We start from the raw sequence: 14883 nt of genomic DNA, 5'->3' as shown, positions 1-14883 counted from the left end.
CGCTCTCAGCTCAGCACAAGTCACCCCCATGAGGACAGGGGCTCCACAAAACTCACCTGCTGAACATCCTGCTGGAAAACGCACAGCTGCAGCCTCTGGTGGAGCCGGACCTTGCGGTGCTGCCAGATGTTCTCGAGCTGCCGCTGGTGGTGCAGCACCTCGTGGATGACGTCGAGAACGTGGTGCACAGCCTTGGAGTAGTTGGCGGAGGCCGTGAGGGAATCGGAGCTGCCGGGAGTCAGGGGCCGCTGGAGCTTGTCAAGGAGTGACTTCCCGTCCTGGCTCACCTGCCGGCAGGAGAGACGAGCGATAATACACCAGCAACTATTCCAGACCCGAGGCTTTGCCCAGGCCATGCTGCAGAACCTGTCCTCAGTGCGTGTGCGCACACTTGCACAGACACATGCTCACACACACACAGACATAAACCACAGTTTCATTCAAAGGCATGTTATATAAAGAACAAAATAAAATTGAAAACAAATCCATCAGTTACTTCAATTACATCACAAAACCAAATATGGTAAAACACGGACTTAAAAGAAGATTCATCATCATGAAACACTGTAGTAGATGCTAGTCTTAATAAATAAACATGGTATTCTGCCTTAAATGACATATGGGCTGACATAAAGTTCCATTGCTGGGATATCTGCAAATTAAAATTTAAAAGTAATACTTTTCTTGAGTTATGTTAGCGAGAATACAACAATCACAATGGAGCAAAATTTTAATGCTGAATCTGAAACCTCACTTAAAAAGAAATCAATAATCTAGCACCAGGCAAAGAATATGTACTTTCACTTTCTGACACAGTTGGATAGCAATTTTACCTCGCAAAATAAAAAAGAAAATTAAAAAGTGCCATTTTATTTGGTTCATTAACTTAGAAGAAGCAATTTTAATTAAAATGCCATCATTTCTTAAAGGAGATTTCAGTGCTGTATTACAGCAGTTAACTATCAAAGTACAATTAAATGAAAGCAATCAGACTAAACCAAAAAAAGTAAGAAAAGGTGAGGGTAGAATATGGAAAGAAAAGCATTATGTATTTTTTACATGTAAACTTGTGAATGACTACGCCCGACGTGGTAGGAACTGTATGATCAGATCGGACAAAAAGAAGGATGAGATGCACGTAACGTAGCCGGGCTGTGTGTGTGATGCAGGGCGTCTCCTAAGCCAGTCCTCACCACCGTGACCCTTCTGCTCAGACCCTCCCGAACCTGAAAGCCTCCTTGGGTTTCCACGGAAAGGAGGAGCGAGACGGAGCCTTGTTTTTTTTTTAAATAAATTTATTAATTTATTTATTTTTGGCTGCGTTGGGTCTTCGTTGCTGCGCACAGGCTTCCTCCAGTTGCGGTGAGCGGGGGCTACTCTTCGTTGCAGTGTGCGGGCTTCTCATTGCAGTGGCTTCTACTGCCGTGGAGCATGGGCTCTAGGCGCGCGGGCTTCAGTAGTTGTGGCACGTGGGCTCAGTAGCTGTGGCTTGCGGGCTCTAGAGCGCAGGCTCAGTAGTTGTGGCGCACGGGCTTAGCTGCTCCGCGGCATGTGGGATCTTCCCAGACCAGGGCTCGAACCCGTGTCCCCTGCATTGGCAGGCGGATTCTTAACCACTGTGCCACCAGGGAAGTCCCGAAAGGGAGGCTTGTTAACAGACGCAGACAGGGTTCAGGGGCAAACCCTTAGGACAGAGGAGAGGGGGGCACTGGGTGACTGGGACAGGCCAAAGGAAGCCTTTAGCAACCAAAAAGTGGTGGCAAATGAGAGGCCTGTGGAATTTTCTAATCTCTTCCTTTAATCCTCTTACAACTTTAAATCTTGCTGGAATGCAACATGTTTGTTTCCTAATACCTGATTTGGAGACCTTTGCTGGAAGTGCTGACTATTCCTTATGAAGGCTGGCTACCAGCCTTTGTAGATTAAAATTGATCTAACACATCAAGTTCGAAAAACTGAAGCAGAAACAAACCAAGCTGACATAACCAAAGAGAACAGGGGAAAAAAAGGAACCAACTGAACCGCAGCAGTTGTGTCAGGCACGTGTACAAACAAGAACAGAGGAAATGCAAGCCTTCCAAAGCAGGGAGTTGCCCCCAGGAGTCACTGAAACTTGCGTGGGCACTTTTGATACAATGATTTGGGGGAGGGGAGGCACAGTGACTGACTTGGGGGAAGGGATTTATTGCGACAGATTCACAGAGGCAGGATATTACCTCAAAATCATCCTGCTTTTTGTAATAATCTGAGTTAGGCTCTATTTGACACATAAACATGAAGGTTTTTTTTTTTCTTTTTCTTTTTTTCACCTACTCCAATATACACTGATTTTTCCAGGAATGCAGTTAACCATGTTAATCAAAGGAAGGCAGTGCTTGGTCTTCTTTGAAACTTTACAAGAGTTGCTTATTGTTTTAAAATACCAGCACAATAATACCATTCACAGTATTTGAGTCACAAGTATTAATATAACACATGTCCAGTCTGCATTTGTAGTTGCCATATTCACAATGGTTTTATATATATGGCAAGCACCTGAATATCTAATTTTTTTCTCCTCCATTTTGCATGTACTTAGGCATTTATAGACTGAAACACATTTTATCATAAATCACTTTCTTTTGTCTCTCATTCATATTGTAGCATATAAGTAATTTATATATACAAACATAAATTTTTTCTGATAATAATTACCCATACATTTTATTTGAGCAGGTACCCTAAAATTTCAGTTAAACAATGGGGGTGCAGCATTTCTTAGGACTGAGGACCAATACTCCAAGTTACACATTTCGCATTTGTATAGAGCCTAGAAAGAATTCCTTATAAATATTTCCTCTGAGTTTTACTCCTTATAATATGCGTAAGTCAGGAAACATACACCAGAGCATATGACTTGGTGAACATGTGCCAGAAGGATATAGATCAGAAGGTGTGGCAGAAACTGAGAGCTGCTTCCCCAAAGTCCACTTGCCCCTCCCTTGATAGCCAAACCCCACAGTCAGGAACAGCAATACTCCAGCTATAAACCTGCATTTCCTAGACTCGCTTCCAAGTAGGAGTGGCTAACGTAACAGAGGTAAAAAATGCTGAATGGGGCTTCCAGGAAAGCTGCCTAGGAGGCTGAGTATGCTCATTCCCCCCTTGCCTCTTTCTCCTCCCTGCTGCCAATAACTTGGTGAAGATGGCTGGCGCTTCAGCAGCTACTGATGACCTTGAGGCAACCTTAAGGATGGTAGCCCACCTGCTAAAAGAGGCAAAGCAAAAAGACAAAAGGATTCAGAGATCCTCTTACTAACAGAGCTACCATACCAGCCCTGGGACGCAAGCCCTGGGACTTTCCCACTGGTAAAAAGTAAACCTCTATCTTAAGCCGTTGTTTTGGATCTTAAACCACAATACAAAATGACAAATGGATTCCCAGCCCTCACCAAGTTTCCAAAGGCATCCATGTGACACCATTAATATTCTACTACTGAGAATAAATAAATAATCCGAGAGAGAATATTCCAACTAATCTTTCTTGGGTGTCTTTGCAACTGTCTGACAGAGCTCGAGAGCAGATATTATTACTGGCTTTAGAACAACATGCCTGCTCATGGTGGAGGGGCGGGAGGGAATGACTGAGTACGTGAACACACAATCACCTTAATATAAGGGAACACATTAAGCAAAGCTCTGCCCTCTGGGTACCCCTCAGCAGGGATTAAACTGTCTCTGTTGGTGCCCCTGCTGGTACTGCCACTTGTGGGTAGAGAGTGTGCCAGCAGAAGCGGCTAGAAAAAAATCCCAGTCAAGAGGACACCTGTTGCACCAAAACTAGACCCCACGGAACTCCAAATGTGTGTTCGTATGTAGCAATTCTCCAATAAAGCTTTCAGAAATAGTTCTACTCTATTTCAGTGTAGCATTCACAAATTTGTCAACTTAAAAGGTATTTTTTAAGCACATGAAGAATACCATATATAAATTTTAGTAAATTTTAGCAAAATGTCTTTGTCTTTATAAGTACAGTAGTACTATATAGGGGAAAATATGCTAGAATTCTATAAAGAGGACTGTTCTATTGTATAAAAATAAGGATTTTTACATGGTACAGAATAACCAGCAGAAAACTAATGAAATAAAAAACTGGAAATTGCAAATTATTCATATATAATTTAAGTACTAAAACAATGAATATATATAAGTTTATGGTATGTGATATAGTTCTGAATTTCTTAACTATAGAACCAGGTGAATTAATTTACTTAAGTTATATGTTTTGTCTAAAAACGTGTTTTTAGCTTTCAGGCAGTCAAACCCTGTCCCACAAAGAGATCACAGCTGCAAAAAAAAGGAAATCCACCTTTACTATCAAAAAGCAGGACTTATCTGCTGTAATTTCTGAAAACATCGAATTGGGCCATTTTTTCACATTCTGCTCTTTGTTCCTCTTGGAATACAGCGCTCAGGGACTTGAAAGGCAGTGGAAGTAACATTTTACAAAGAGTAACATTTTATAAATGTATGAACTAATACACTCTAATACCTAAATGAGTTAAGAAAAATGCCAAAAAGGATAAAAAGGGGTTAAAGTTTAAAATTTTACCATATCATAGGTATGTTCGTTCCTAATATTTAAGAGGAAACTTGACTGAGTCTTTAAAATCAGGAACAACGGTCTGGTTCTTGATTATTTACTTTTAATCAAAACTTCACATAAGATTTGTAACTTGGATTCCTGTGTACCACCCTACAGAACGTTCCGCCAAACCTCACAGAGGCTCGCCCGTTCTTATTTCCGGTACTTGGGTCTCTACATCTCCCACTAGATCAGATTAGAGCTCAGAGCCTCCAGCAGGAATACTCTTCACTCACACACAGAATGTTGTTGCTCCGATCTACAGAAAGAGACCAGTACCTGGAGATTATTGCTCAAGGTGGCAAAAACCACCACCCAAGGACCAAGTATGACCTGTGAAAGGTCAGTTAGGTCCAAATGTGGTGCTATATCAGATCTAACAGTGCTCGGACAGTATTCCCAAGATATGACCCTTGTAGGCAAAATACATGAACTGCATAAAGGCACGGCTAGAAATGACTACACTCAGCCTGTCGTAAAGAAATGGTGGTCCTTCTTCAAATCTTTCATGCGTTGACTCAAACCAGCATCACCCGCTCTGCTTCCTTCGCAGGGCGGGGCTCATCACAGCCTGCAGCGCAGCCCTCCAGGCTGAGCCTGAGAATGTTTCAGGGCCCCACTACCCTCTCCACCTCTCACGAAGTTATTCCCAAGCCCAGGTTCTAGGAAAGCAGGCAAGAGTGACGAATGGGAGCAGGTGAGCATCCAGCTTATTCTGCAGCTTATTTTGCAGCCAAAGAGAAGAACACTCTGTCTTTGAGTCAGGAGCGCAAGCCTGTCTTAAGGTGGCTCCGCAAAGAAGCTGCTGCCACTAGCGCTGGCCGGCGACCTTCTGAAGGGCTGCGTGCTGGCTTCCCACACCCCAGGGAGGCCACCCAACACCCTGCCTTTAGAGGCTGGGACTCCCCGCTGAGATGGGTTTTCTTCAGGCGAAGCTCTCAGGATGGAGTCCTGAAAGCCTATTTCCATTTCTTCCAGCTATTAGATTTCTTACTCAAGACCAGATCAACCTAACCATGTTTGGCTCGCTGACACCTCTACCCGGGGTCTTCAGAAAGGGAAACCAAAACAGGACCCAGACGAGGACCCGGCTGGCACAGCCCAGCCAGTTAAGTCAACTGTGTGCACAGAACACGCATGTCCTGCAGATTCCACGTGGGCCTGACCTCTGTTGCTCCTGTATCTCAAGCCCTTGCAAGGCCTGAAGTGTGGGGGAGCAGAGAGAGACCCCCCGGATGGTCTGTTGGCTCTGATGCTGTGCCCAGCACTGACTACAGCACCTGCGCATCTACAGCGGTGCTGCAATACTTAATGAGGCTTTGAAATAACCGCTCTGTAGAAGCTGCTCTACAGCCAGGCAGGCGGGCCGTCACCCACCACAGACAGGATTTTAGGATGTTTACTATCGAGGTGACTCATTTTTCTGTTTGCTTCTCTTTTAAGCTAATAACCCTCATCGTGCCATCACCCACTTGTACAGCTCCTTGAAAAAGGAGCTCAACCAGCTCTTCAGGCGGCCTATCAGTCACTTCTACAAGGTCCTGCTGAAGTGTGCAGTAAGTTAAATTGAGAAATGTGTTAAACTGTTAAACTGACATTTTAACATTTGTTAAATTGAGAAACTGATGCAGAAACTAAACCCTGAAGTCACACTGGATCAGGGCGGGCCACGGTGGACATGGCATTTCACCTCCTCTGCTCCAAGGACCCCCGCCTGTGACTGCTGCGGCGAAGACCATGGGCAGGTGGCTGGACGCTCGGTACACAGGCTCACGTCACAGTCCAGATGGCGGGGGTTAGGGTTACAGATGGCACGGGCATACTGTACTGAGATAAAAATCACTTCTATGAATTTAGCTTGTTGAGAAAGTAGTTGATAAGTCTGCTTAAAATAAAATGTTGAAAATGACTACTCTCTGTGCTGTTTCTACAACTACAGCTTATCCCAGATGTTTGTACTGCTTCACTCTCCTGCGATCAACTACATCAGACAGCATTAGCCCCAAACCTGGCAAGCTGAAGCAAGCACATGTTGACGAGGCACGGGCAGGCTCCTGTTGCTACAACACAAACAGGAACATGGGACAGGTCTAATTAAAGCACAGAAAAGCAGGTGTTCGTGTCTTGGGGGGAAAAAAAGTGCTGGGAAAGTTTCCACTGCAAACTTTTGTCATCGGAGACTAGAAGCTGTAGGTAACTATTTAAAGAAAAAAATTGTGGAAGGAAGGAAGGAGGAGGGAAGGAGGGAGAGAGAGAGGGAGGAGGGAAGGAAAGGAACGGAAAAGTAGGTGAAAGAAAAAGGAAGCACAAGCCCTGCTTACCAATATCCTCCTCCTAAGTGACCTGTGCCCATGGTGGGGCGCAATAAATTTCTGTGGGATGAGTGCCTCCTGGGCAGGCCGGCAGCTCTTGAGAGCCAGGCAGGGAATCTCTCTCAGCATGTGGGCTGTAAAGCATCTGCATCAGAGTCCCTGGATCTCTTAGGAAACCCACTGAAGATGGAGATTCACTATCTCTGGGGGTGGAGTACGAGAAGCCGCACTTATAACCAGCAGGCTCAGGTTAGAAAACCACTGACTTAGGAAAAGAAAAAAATCACTGAAAAGACAAGAGTGATCCCTGCTTTCCGATCCCCCTTCCCCCTCCCCTCCTAGCATGGAGGAATCAGTGCCCAGGGTCTGCAGCAGTGAGGGGTGGAGGTGCCACGGTGACCCCGTGCCGGGCTTCCTAAGGCAGTGGGCACTGGGGGTGGTCAGAGGCCGGGGGAACGGGGGAGACTGGGAAGACGGAGCAAATGCACTTACCGAACAAATAAGTTAATGTACCGAGGATAAAGGGAGTCAGGTTTCTCGCCATCTGAAAGGGGATTTATAAACAGAAAGGGAAAGGCTGGTACTGGATTAGAGACGGAAGTGTCAGTAGGAACATGTGAGGTTTTAAAACAGAGACAGACACGGACACAGCAATAGCTGTAGATGTATGTGCACGCATGCATGGATGGATGGATGGATGGATGGATGGATGGGTGGGTGGTGGGTATCTACAGTCACATGCTTCCCGACTCTGCTCAGACGGCCTAGAAGCATTGACACCCTGCAAGCAAGTGAGCACTCTTGAGCAGCCAGATCTCTGTTTCTCAATACCATGCAACACTACAAGGAACCAGAAGCTCTTGGTGAGACGCCTGATCTCAGGGATGAGGCAGGAAAAGAACAAGATGAGCCTGGGAACATCCTGTTATGCTAGATAGTAATGCTCAAATAACGATAAGGACAGATCAGAAAAACACAGAAACATGAGGCCTAAATTGTCCCACTGTCCGAACATGGACAATTTAGGCGTCAAAACAGAGTACTGGATTTTAACCCATGAAATATAATAAGATTTCATAGATTCATACTGAAATAATAAATAAATTAAAAAATGGGGAAGAAAGGAAATAAAGTCCTTCCTCCAGCAGAAGGTCACCTAATGAATATAGAAGGAATGACGGAAATAGGTCCCCACCGCCCGATGGCATCACAGCGGCACTGTCGTGGGCAGGAGGCACCAGGGACGCTGAGGCCGTGAGGAGGCACAGACATCGTGTTACGTCACTACCTCTCTCCACAACACGCTCAACCGAGACGAATTTTTAAAGGGTGATTTTATGCTGGAGAAACCTTACAGACGCCGCCCACCTCACCAGGTGGTCAAGGTTAACACCGTCAGTCGTGGGAGGGGGTCCGCATCCTGTGTCCCTGCTGTGACCCTCGGCCCAGTCAGCTCCCCAAGAAAACTGCATGGGTGGGAGGTTGAGGGTCATTCTACAGAAGGAAAGGCCTGAACTCTAAGACTGTCTAAGACACAGGCAGAGAAAGACTAAAGAATGTTCCGGCGTGAAGGAGGCTGGTGAGATGCGTCCACTAACGTACCGCATGATGCCGGGCCGGAAAAGAAAAAGAGACGTAGCCGGGACAGGGGGAAATACGGATGGCCCATGGGCAGGATGGTCGCGTTGTGTCAGTGCCAATGTGAGGGCTGGAGAGAGGCCGGGGGAGAGGGCAGCGCAAACCACCGGGCAACCTGGTCAAGGCAATGCGGGAGCTCCTTGTTCTAACACTTTTCTGCAGCCTGAAACTACCTCCAAATTTAAATTATTTACAAGGAAAAAAAATTTCTCTTCTACTGAGTTTCTCTTCAATTCATTCTCTTCTACCGAAAGTCTTTTCTGTTCATCTAGTTCCAACCACCGTCTCCTTGAGTTTACAGCTCAGTTGCAGACATGTTCTTAGGCTAAAAATTGTGGTTTAAGCCTGGGAAGCTGTCTGCTTGCCATCAAATCATTTTAAATTATTAGTACCAACTTAAAATCTAATGAAACCACACCACAGGTAAACCTAAGTTCCCACGTTAAGATGCCCCATTTTTATAGAAGGCAGTGGAAACGGTGAGAGAATTCTGTTCTTTGCTAGAAGTGCCAAGGGGCCACGGGCAGGCCGACTGGCCGCCAGGCCAGGGGATGACACCGGTCAGGTCAGGCTGAGTCCAAGATAAGTCCTGTAGGTGAAGACTGTAGCCCAGTTCTGCCAACCACCTTGTGTGTGACGTGTTCAATCCCACAGCGATCTGGAACCCACCAATGCAACTGAGAAGCTGCTCCCAAGAAAATCGTTAATAAGAAGATGGGTGAAGGCCTAGTTATACCAGGGATAACAGGGTCATTCACCCACTTTCTATATTACAGGTCAAAATCAGATGATGCATGGAGATGGTACACCAGGGGGAAGAACTTAATGCTCTTTGGAACTCACACATTCCTCATGAATCAGTGTGATTAAAAAACTACAGATCTAAAAAAAAAAAAAAAAACTACAGATCTGTTCAACTTTCACTTTTACTATTAAAAAAGCTATCACTTATTTATACAGTTTCTAATAAACTAGATAACCAAATTAGCTTATAAACACCTGATGCAAAATTAAGAAACATAATACAGAGTTGACTATTTTTTTTAATTGCATGACAACATAAAAGAGTGTTAAAGAGGGATCATGTTAAGTAAAGAGGTGTCCAGAGAAACAAACACGTAGATATCAACTTTCACGGGCAGGAGACTGGACCACACTGTGAAGCAAATATTGTAGCGCATCACACGTTCATTTAATTCACCCGCGGACATGGTGGGGTCAGGAGACCTGGGCCCAAGGGCACGAGAATGACAGCTGTTTGGTGAAACAGGACGTGTCAGGCTGAAAATCAAATGGCCGAACAACTTTGACAGGTGTGGATGCGGCTCAAATCAAGGAAGATCTGGATTTAAATATAGTCATCCCTTGGTAACAAGGGGGAATGGGTCTAGGACCCCCCATGGATACCAGAATCAGTGGATGCTCAAGTCTCTTTTATACAACAGCGTAGAACAGGTGGCCCCGCACATCCAGAACGCAGACCTGCGGTTACAGAGGGCTGACTGTACTTCCTAAACATCTACTCCATGCTCAGCCCTCTGCCAGGTGGTTTGAAACATTTTCTTACTGGAGTCTCACGGTAATCTTTCCTATGAGCATATAGTATTACAGATGCTCACCACAGACGCTGAAAGCAAGCACGCACAGAACTCCTACCCACTCCCCACTCACCTCCAGGAACTTAACCAGTATCATAAAGGCAGACTGGTCGGAAGGGCCAGATGACCACGACGTGGACAAGAGTGACCTGCCTGGACCTATGTGTATTTGTCGCTGTCACCGCATCTAGCACAGTAGTGGCTGAGAACACACAGGCAGCCTGCCTGGGTTCGGGCCCCGCTGCACCTCCTGCAAGCTGTTAACCAGGCACAAGTCACCTGACCTCCGTACCACGCTTTCCTCATTCGTTAACACCGGGTTAGTATGAGTCCCTGCCCCAGAGCTGCAGGCATGAAACAAGTGATTACATAACGTCCTTACAACAAAGCCTGGCGCAGAAGGTGGCAGAAAATAAAGCAGGGATATGTTAAATAATTAATTTAAACTAATAAAGAAAACACTCCACTTAGATTCCTAGAACAGCAAGTGGCTTTACACACTTGAAAAGACTGTGTATGCTTTGAAATCCAGAACATGAGGTACATCAGGTTTCCCTCTTTTCTAGAAAGTTTCATTCAGGAATAGTAGATTGAGTTTGACTAGACTGAACAGCACACAAAATACCATTTCCTAAATACATGTAGTCAAGAAGATTACAATTTCATTTATTTTAGCAGCTGACAATCTAAGCACTCTAAAGAAAATCCACAAACGTCACAGGGCCATGAAGAGGTTGCTCTCTGCTCGTCCTGCTTTACTCACTAGCCCTCACCCCCAACTCCAGTTCTAAAGTTACAATGAAACTGCAGTTCAACTCGAAACTTGTAAGTTTCTTCTAGACTAGCCAAAAATTTGATATTTTTCAACTTTCAGTGCTATGACACAAAAATGGTGTTGCTATTTACAGCTGAAGTAGATCTGACCACTCACCTCAGAGTAAGCAAGGGTGATGTGCTCGTATATTCCCTGGTGATGATGAATGGCATCCTCTAGGTCCTGCAGCTCGGAGGGAAGGTCCACCTCCCCACAGGCTTTGCACCACGAGTCCACGTTGCTCATATACTGGGATGGTATTAAAAAAAAAAAAAGGGATTATGTCTACCAATAGCAAATGATACTGAGAAGTAGCTATTTTTTCACGTGGTTTTGAAATAAGTGTGGTTGAGAGAGTGTCTAAGAACAGGGCACGGTTGAGCCTCCATCTCAAATGGCATTGACATGAGTTCTCAAACCAGGTTCGTGGACTCTGCGCCCCCCCACCCCTCCCCCAGCTTAGGTTCTGGCAGAACTGGGGCTGGGCCCAGGAAGCTGCATTTGAAATGACAGCCTCGGGTGGCTCTGCGGTCACCCCTGGGAGCACCTCTGCCCTGCATTAGCGGTCTGGGGCATCCTGGTTCACTCTCCCGTCGCGCGTGTGAATCCGTGTTTCCAACTGCTCCGCGCTGCTAGCCATGGGAAGCACAGGTGCCTCGTCCACCTGCCCCCCTCAGCCTCCTGCTACGCCTGGAGCCGTAGTCCAGCCCTCCTGCTTTCCTCTTACATTAAAACGGCAACAGAAGATTCCTGAAATCATCTACCTATCATTAGGAAGAGCAGTGGGTCCATTTGTCTACCTTTCCAAAAGCAAATACACACAGGAATCAAAGGAGACCAAGCGAACGGGGCCGAAACGCCTCAGCTGTGCCCACTGAATGGAAGGGAGGCTGTGGAATCACTGGGCTCTTCCCACTTGGCACGTAAACGAGGAGAGCCTGGGCTGCGGGCTGCAGGCTGACGTCCTGGGTTGCTGCTGCTACCTACCCTGTCTTCTCCACTGCCACCACCACATCCCAGGACTCATCAATAGCTGAGAAATCACTGCCAAATTTCCTAGGGAGACCCTATCAGCATCCGTCGCGGTGAAGCATCACAGGCAAGCAGCAGAAGGCCCAAGTAAAGACGCTACTTCAATTAAGCCAAAGAGACATCGACATATTTCCCTGGGTTTCACCTCTTTTACTCTCGTTCCTCGCTGTCTTTCTACTTATCAAGGAATGCAGAGGGTGACTATTTAAAACAGGGTAACTGACCTGCCAGATAAGAAACGTGCTATAATTCTCTTAAAATATATATGAGAATAACCTCCCAGGTACTTATGACATTTTTAGGAACTTAAAATAGACAAGTCACCTGAATAATAATTGTTTATAAAAATCCCTTTATTATTAATGTATTGGCTCAAAAAAACACCCGTATGCAAATCCTAGGGCTCGAAACTAATTCCCGGGGCATTAAGTGTCATCTGATAGCACGTAGTTTCTGATGGCTTCAAACATGAATAAACTGATGCAGGCCCAGCGGAAGGTCCTCAGTACCCTCCTCTACAGTTCCTCCTAACATCACCATGGCAATGGAGGTAGTAATAAAATTCTTTATACCTCTCCCCCTCTGCATGAATACACTTATGACTACTTAGGCATATTTCTAAGTATTTCTTGGATGGAGTGTTCTACAAATGCCAATTAGGTCAAGTTGATGATTATAAGCATTCTTGATCTCTATTTCACTCCATCTTCTTCCATTACTGCATTTAACGCCGACTCTTAAATTACTGTAAACCTTTTTCAAATACGAAATTGACTGAGGTTAACCATCAACATTAATAAATCACCAGGTCAAGTCAGCAATCAATTGCTCCTGCACAATGGCCACTACAAAACACCCAAAACAAAGCAGAGGTGAACATATTCTTAAGGAGAGGATAAAATGCTTCTGATGTAACAAGGTGAAAACAAGTTTTGGTTACACAACACTTCACAATAAGCAGAAGTGTCAGACTAATATATTACTGTACCAAAAAGACCACTAAAATATATTCAGCCCCAGTTTTTGAAGCTATCGGTAAAGAGAAACATTCAAGCAGTTTTATGTATGCCTGTAGTTACTTAACTTCCTTATAATTTCTTAAAGTATCCGGAGAAGTATTGATTATATTTACCTGCAGAAACATAGCCCAGTTCTAAAAACATAGGGCAGAATAGCTTGTAACACAGGAATCTTGTGGAACAAGGACTCTGCACATCTAAATTCACTTGATTAAAATACCCCAATGACAGAAATAAACCTGGCCATGGTTTTACAGGGACTTTTGCACAAGCACAATTTTTGTCTTTTATTTATGAGATGGCAACCTTAGACTCTAAAGGGCAAGCTCCAGTCCCTCAATGCTTTCTGAAAGGCTCCACACCCAAAAGAGATCGGAGCCAGAGCAGCAATCCCTGTCTGGAGAGCCAAGGAAGAGGATGTTAACAGGCATTTCACAAAGAAAAAGCATCCCAGAATCAGGCTTGCTGTCCAAGTTCAACAGGTACCTATAGAATAGAACCTCCTAGAGCCTATTAATATAATGTGCCCTGTGAATATGGGAGGGGGAGGGACGCTGGTGTGTTTGCTTAGAAACCTATCTGACCACTTCACTACACACCCTCTACACACACATGCACACACCTCTCTTACCATCCTGACAAATATGTTTTGGGCTTGGAACACCAAGGGAATGTCCAGCACAGAGCCTGACACTTCCTGAAGGACAACAGAAAGTGGCCGCTGTACTCTAGCGAGATCAGAGCACCAGTTGAGTCTCTGATGCTTTAAATGCTCAAATGTGGACCAAAATGGGTCTGGCCAGCCTGGGGGTAGAGGCAGGAGAGTGCAAGGGAATTCAATGCTTCTCTGGATTCAAACGAGGAACCGGCTTCAAGCTGGGGATTGTGATGCTCAGCAGAATGGTCACTTCAGGGCTGCCGAGTAGAAGGTGACAGGTTTGCAAAAGTGAGGCAGGCAGACAAGGGAAGAGGGATTAATACAAAAGCTTTAAAAGGAGAGCCGGAATAATTAATTAGCAAACTTATTTTCAGAAGCACTTATTCCACCACTGCTCTCCATCTGCTGAGAGCAGGGGCTTCCAATTCGCTGGGATCACCCAACCTAGTGAACTTCACGCCCACCAGGAGCATCAGCTGAGCACAGGTGGTTACACCGATTCAGGGGACAAAGGGACAGAAACTTCCTAGAAGGTAAATGTCTAAAATACTTATTTAGGGGGATTTTCTCCTCTCTGGAAAAATTAAGACTGGTTGAATTTTATACATATAATACATGTATGAATTCAAACTTCAGAGTTTCCTTTCTTATTTCTAATTTCCTCATTTTCTGCTTTCATTTCAAGGAGATATTACCCTATTTTTTCTTTTTCTTTCATCATTTCTACTCCCTGAGTATTAATAAACACACTCACTCTCCTGGTTCCTTTAAGGGAGATGGGCTCCCTTCTCGGCCCTGCGAAGTCACAGGAGGGATCATGCATTTTCTACTTGTGAAACCAGGTCTGATGGCTCCAAAAGAGTAACCTGGAGAAGACAGGTTCAATCTGAACCAAAATATGCCGATGATCACTCTAAGTACCTTCCACCTGTTTTCATTAGTATCTTTTTCTTTCATATATACAGATATATATTCTAATCCCTTTCTATTACATGAGAATCTTGTTTTTGTTTTACTACAAGCCAAGAATTAGACCTATGCCTTTAATAAAGTGAAATGACATTAAATGGGAACAATTATATATGTATTATTTGCCTTAAAAACTCAAAAGGGAATACTGACGCAGTATTTGTAATATTTTCCTCTAACTTTCAACCCAGACATATGATAAAATTATCCAGATGATAA

The 14883-nt window shown here is 44.8% G+C and overlaps 1 protein-coding gene across 8 annotated transcripts in view; it reads right to left on the bottom strand.

Annotated features, from left to right (window-relative positions):
* The window catches only part of TRIO (trio Rho guanine nucleotide exchange factor), a 376190-nt gene that overhangs the window by 184607 nt on the left and 176700 nt on the right, over positions 1-14883 (bottom strand). For all 8 annotated transcript variants that reach the window (XM_057540126.1, XM_057540127.1, XM_057540124.1 and 5 more), the window contains exons 8-9: positions 11104-11235; positions 57-287 (exon numbers count right to left, since the gene is read on the bottom strand). In XM_057540126.1, the coding sequence (XP_057396109.1) occupies positions 57-287; positions 11104-11235 (363 nt within the window). The remainder of the gene's footprint in view (positions 1-56; positions 288-11103; positions 11236-14883) is intronic.

The sequence above is a fragment of the Balaenoptera acutorostrata genome, chromosome 2 (assembly GCF_949987535.1).
Source record: "Balaenoptera acutorostrata chromosome 2, mBalAcu1.1, whole genome shotgun sequence".
NCBI classification, from domain to species: domain Eukaryota; kingdom Metazoa; phylum Chordata; class Mammalia; order Artiodactyla; family Balaenopteridae; genus Balaenoptera; species Balaenoptera acutorostrata.
Note: the sequence above shows the minus strand (reverse complement) of the source record. Positions and strands in the feature narration are given on the sequence as shown.